The 6,317-nt window shown below is 35.1% G+C and overlaps 1 protein-coding gene across 1 annotated transcript; it reads left to right on the top strand.

Moving 5' to 3' along the window:
• Positions 1 to 228: 228 nt before the first annotated feature.
• Positions 229 to 6,082, top strand: LOC309708904 (uncharacterized protein; the record flags this gene model as incomplete). The annotated part of the gene is made up of 4 exons (XM_082537255.1): positions 229 to 619; positions 4,161 to 4,193; positions 4,532 to 4,593; positions 5,725 to 6,082. The coding sequence occupies 4 exons, from the start codon at positions 229 to 231 to the stop codon at positions 5,845 to 5,847; spliced, it is 609 nt and encodes a 202-aa protein (XP_082393381.1). The 3' UTR covers positions 5,848 to 6,082.
• Between the last annotated feature and the right edge of the window lie 235 nt (positions 6,083 to 6,317).

The following is a 6,317-nucleotide window of genomic DNA, read 5'->3' as shown; positions in this document are numbered from 1 at the left end:
CTCCAGGTTATCGTCATTAGACATGGACGGGGTGCATGCATTTCTGGTTTTTCTTTTAGGTAAATCATCTAAACATTTTGAAGATATTCATTTTGGTCCCATTTTAACAATGAACGTTTTTTCATTCTGCATGTTTGAAAAATGTGCATATGTGAACATTTTTTTTGTTTGTGTCTTCCAGGAGCTTTATCTTCCAGCCAAAATCTGAGAAATGCATCGGTGATAGACATGAGAGTCAGACCAGGAGAAAACATCACTCTCTACTGTGATTGTAAATCATCAGTTGGAGTCTACATAGTGTGGTACAGGACTTGCTCTCATGAGAAGCAGCCTTCCCTGGTATTAAAAACCTGGCTGGATCGGAGATATGGTGCCCCACACTCAGATTATCAGTCTACTTTCTTCCATCTCATGAATCCATTTCCTGATTTTCATCTGGAAAAGAACAACTTCTCTCAGTCGTATGACCTGCTGATCACAAACATCACTGAGACTGATGAAGGCCTTTACTACTGTGGAACTGAACAGCCCAAGGTTAAGGATGAAGAAAAAATTATCCAAAGATATGTGCGCACATATAGTAATATCACAACAAAGATCCTGCTTCATAAGGATTCTGGTGAGTCTTGCATTATCTGTGCACTGTTTTTTAGCCCTTTGAAAAACTAACCACAGTAAGAAGATATGATCCTACATTATGATGCATTTTATAATGGTTTAATGGATAGTAGGTAAATGATTATGACAATTTGCATGCCACCAGAATAAATTTTAAAATGAAACAAGAAAGATGCAATTTTTATACTGTTATCTTCTGAAAAATAAAATGCATTTTTAATGTTTTCTTTATGGTGTTAGATTTTTCATCCCTCAGAATGCTTTACTAGGCCTTAAATAAAGCTGTGTTAAGCTTCTGTCTGTGAGCTAAACTGCATTCTAAACTGAAATCAAGTCAATAACTCTTTAAAAACAAGTTAGATGTTGTTACAGCACATTCTGGGTTATCCTCTATAATATCGAATACATCTATAAAAAGCCCTCATCTTTGTAGCTAAAAGATGAGCCTGGTATCAGAATGTAGGTAAAAATAAGAACTTTCATACTGTACAACTTCTTTTGAAGTTGTAAACCACCTATCTTGCAACATTATATGATCCTTAAAAGTTTACTCAAATGTTGAAGTTTTTGTGAATTATTATAAAACCTAGAAAAAGCCATTGTATTCTACTTTCTATTTTGTTATGATAATTCATAGACAATTAGATTTGATTTTGAAACTATCATATAGCCTATATCATTTGTCATTTAAAGTGATGTTCAATGCTGGCAATAGAGCAATAGAACAATAATTAAACTTGGGCTTCAGCTTTTGAGATTACTTAAAAACTGATTTGGTTGCATCTTTGGTTGCAAATTTTTACAGGAGCTAATATGTTTATTTCGAACATAAAAATTTAATATCACTTGCTCCTGTATTTAAAAGTTGTAGTTTGTGTTGTGATTCACTGTCCACAACCTAAATAGCATTTGGCTTAATCTGAGCTGAAAGCAGTTGGCATTTTGGAGCGGTCTGATGCAAAAATTCAGTTTCCAGTTTATTGCCCTGATATTATAAATAATAAAATAATCATTTCAATTTATGACAACAAAAAAGAAACATGGCATATATTATTATGATGCCAGAAACTTGATTAATGATTCTGACAAAATATAATAAAGCAAGATAATATAAGACGCACTAACAAGTTACCAAAATTACATGAAAAAGCCTTTGTCTATTAAAATTCTAAACATTCTATAGCATTCATTATACAGTACTAATTTTACATATGATAGAGCCTGCACTACCAGATATAGAAAATACAATTAAATGCACATACCACATGTAGAGCAATAATTCACACCCTAGCAACTTGGAGTACAAATTCAGATTTCTTGTTCCATTTATCAGAAATGTACATACACTCATCATGGGCATAGATGTCATGGTCATTTGGGACTTATATTGATTTCTTTGAACATTTTTTTTTTCCACGGTGGGAAGATACAGTATATGTACAGCATACTTCTGTAATTATTTACAAAAATAAGAACTGGGTGCACAAGTGTGAATTTATTTGGATTTTCAGTAATTCATACAGGGTCAAAATTATACGTACAGGTTCAAATATGTACAGTGGTGGCTGTGACACATTAAAAAAACATTACTGTAATCACATTATATTTTTCAGTAACATTTTACTGTAGAAATTCAATAATGCAGCACATTACATTTACAATTATGTTGTCACTTGCATTACAAAGGTTCATCCGTTTGCTGTGCGGCAGACAGAAAAAAAAACTATTGCACATTGTTACAATCAGGTGATTTCAGTTCACGTGTGAAAGGAGAAAATTGGTGGAGCAGTACAGCAATACAGCTTTTGAGGAGTGGACATTAATAAATTTTTATTGCACAAAACGACAAGAGCTCGATGGTCAAGCGGAAACAGTTTCCAGGACAGAAACTACCACATTATACTGCTAACACAACATTAACTCTTTGCAAGCATCTACATACACAACATGCTAACACAACGCTAGCCAAGAACTGAGAGTAATTTTAAAGCTGAGAACAAACTGACTAATCTTCAACAGGGACAAAAAACAGTGATGAGCATTGAGGTTAATAGTCTCCATTTCTACCTGTTCATGTTTCTAAAGTAGAATGACTGTGTCGATCATTTTCAAGTTTCTTTGAGCTGGTTTTCATCTTTGCTTTGTGTTGTCAGCTTAGTGTTCCTATCTAAAAACTGAAAGAAATATTGTACGTGTGTCCCCATTAAGATCGAGATTTGTGTTGGTACATGGGGCTGTAGCCTACATTAGCTGGTTATTATCAAACGATGTGTTTCAGGACATTTTATGGAGTAATGACTAACTTAATGTAACATATGAGTAGTGTAACAAATAATTTTTCCTGGCAAGTAATTATGCAAAGCATAGCATTACTTTTAAGTAAAGTAACAAGTAATGTATTAAAAAGAGGTGCTGAAGGTTCTACAATGTCTTTGAACCAGACAAAGTCAAGGCATATTAATGTCTCATTAGTGATCACAACTGACTACATTTGGTAGTTTCTTTTTGCAAACATAACAGTTTGTACAATAATTATAACCATAGTAATTTATTTGTTAGCAATATTTGGATTGACCAAACTCAGAACAATGGGAAAGTCCAAGGAACTAAGTGAAGACCTAAGAAGGAGAATTGTATAAGTTGGGAAGGTCTCTTGGAGACCTTTCTGAATGACTGTAGAGTCCAAGATTATCAGTTGAGACAATTATAAATAAGTGCAACTTATTTGGATGTTTCCATTTTGCCAAGGAAGAAGACCCAGACAAACCCTGAAATAGGAGGAATCTGGTTAAGATGTTCAGGGGCAATTCAGTGCTCAAACATGCCATGAACTGAAAACTCCTCAAATGCCAGCATCACTGCCCACAGTGAATTGAGTTTTACATTGCCATGGACTGAGAGGGTGTTGACCAGTAAAGAAGTCCCTGCTCCAAAATCGACATCTTTAAGCTCGACTGACATATGCAGCTGCCCACACAGACGAGCCAAATACGTAATGGATAAAAGTCAGACATGAAAAAGACTGAACTATTTGGCCACAATATTGAGAGGTATATTTAGAGGAGTAAAAGTCATGCTTTCAAACCTAACAACACTGTACTGTCAAACATGAAGGTGGTAGCATCATGCTCTGGAGCTGTTTTATTGCTAATAATACTCATGTTGCACAAAGTCCAAGACTACAGCCAAATTCTTTGACTACACCTCAACAGCTATACGGTTGAAATACAATTGAGTGTTCCAATAGAACAATAATCACTGAAAGCCCTAAATTACCATGATATTTGTGCCTATGATGAGTTTATGTGAACCACAACTGTAGAAAGTATCCCTCTACACTTCAAAATCATTAGGTTTATGTGACATATTCACAAACAGAACTGGACAGTGTGCATTACACTATCTGCACTATTTCTTACATGTGATGCCATATGCTTGGATCAAGAATTTTAATTGTTTCATTCCAGAGTTTCAAAATTGTCACAGTTTCTTGTATCATCAGTCTACACAATGAGCTAACCTCGATAACTTCTGTTTTTCAGGTTCAAGTGAGAACCGCTGTTTTACAGCTTCAAGTGAGCACCATCATGAAACTTGCTGGATGCTACTTTATTCCTTGTGTCCCGCTTTTGCTGTTATCTCATCACTTCTCTCTTCTCTTTTGATTTATTACTGTCAGAAGACAAGTAAGTCCTCAACGTTTAATTTGTCTACCAAATTATTTTTCATCTCTTTATTACCGTGATCATTTTGCCATCATGATTAAATTAAGTTTTTGTCTCTAAAATTGAAATATTTTCAGTTTCTCTATAATTCTGATATTATAATTTTACTATAATTTTTCCTTTAATCTGGTTCTAGTTATTTTCTTTTGGTGTACTGAATTATAGTAACACTATGTTAATTTCTATAGCTAAGACACCTCAGGATGACAAGAAAAGATACAGCAAAAGAGTACAGAAAAGATGGAATGAGGTAATTAAGAACTTTCATCAGTCTTTATATGTACTGATATTTAATATTTATAATACTGTATTTTCTGCACTATAAGGCGCACTTAAAATCCTAATTTTCTCAAAAATCGACAGTGCGCCTTATAATCCGGTGCACCTTATGTATGAATTCTGGATTGTCGGACCATTACGGTTACCGTAGTCAGGAGCCTTGTGGACTCGGAGTAATCTGGGTCCAAAACTCCGTCCGCTTCAGTTCCCAAAGTCTAACGAACACTGCAGCATCACTGAGAGTTAAAAACTGTCTAAATTATTTCAACTTTAATAAAATAATCAGCATTGCTGCTTTACCAGGTGTAACAATTAAGTTTAACATCCAGGCATCCATGAAAACAGAATTTATTAAATTCAACGGAGTTAGAAGTTAGCAGTAAGTTAGCTCGCTAGTTTCAATCTAAACATGATATATCATGTTCTGACTGAGAGATTTCTGAAAAATTTAAAACATACAGCTCTGCTATCACTTCCAACATAAATGAAGACAGAAAACTAAACAGCAGTGACGTTTGTAGGGTTACTGAAGTTGGACTAGCTGATATATAATGATCTGCTACGTGATCGCTAGCGACACAGCTATGTTAGCCTAACAAACACAATGAAGCTGGAGGATGAACGCTAACTTTTTCCACTCCATAAAAGTTAACATGAGGGTTCCCGATGATGAGGGACAAATGCAATCGATGCTGTAAACTGACCAAACTTCAGTCAGGAGAACAACTGGAATAATCCATCCACAATACGAGGTTAGTCATTAATATACTCCAACAACACTGGAATAGAGCAGCTGCGAGAGGATTCAACATTAATGAATCAATGGTACGGAAGTGGAGGAAGCAAGAAGAATGAGTTGCGTAAAGTTTGACTTATCTGAATGTTTTGTTTCGCTTACTGCGCCCTATAATCCGGTGTGCCTTATGTATGAAAACAGACCGTTCATCGACAGTCCGCCTTATAATTCAGTGCGCCTATGGTCCGAAAACTACGATAATGCTAGCATTTATTTTCTGCTGTTCCTCATTAATGTTTAGCAGTGAATTACTTTTAGCATATTAAATCAATAGATGATGATAATTCTAAATAAATATATCTTTAGGATGAAGAACTGTGTTATGCTGCACTGGAATTCCGCCAGTCGTCACAGAGACCAAAGAAGACGATAGCCCAGAGCTCAGATTTCAGCACTTACTCTGCCATTAATACTGACAGCATGCAATGAACCCATCAGTGCAAAAGGCTGTATAATGAATTCTATACTCTATACTTATATTTGATACTTTTGGTGTTTGTACTTATTAATTCATGTTTTGTTCACAACAGTGTTATCACAACGGGATTTATTACATCCCACAGAATTGCTTAGATCTGTGAAAGTAAAAATATATTTACTTTGTTTGCCAAGTGGATTATGCTATAGTCTTTAAGTTAGATATGTGAAACAGTTTCACTTTACTTTTTATGCAAGCAATGTAATACATCTGTAAAGTTTATTAAAAACATTTCACTTGTTTCCATTGTTTGTGATTATTCTTCATTTTTCTTACTCAACCTGAGTATGATGAGTAGATGTCGTCCCATCCAGAACAGTTAAATCCTTCCCCAAATCAAAAACCGTGGATTAACAGAGATGTTCGCACGGCACTGGCAGCACGGAACACCGCTTTTGCTTCCGCGAACACATCGGACTCC

Source organism: Aulonocara stuartgranti (genome assembly GCF_965226115.1).
Source record: "Aulonocara stuartgranti genome assembly, chromosome: 6".
NCBI classification, from domain to species: domain Eukaryota; kingdom Metazoa; phylum Chordata; class Actinopteri; order Cichliformes; family Cichlidae; genus Aulonocara; species Aulonocara stuartgranti.
Note: the sequence above shows the minus strand (reverse complement) of the source record. Positions and strands in the feature narration are given on the sequence as shown.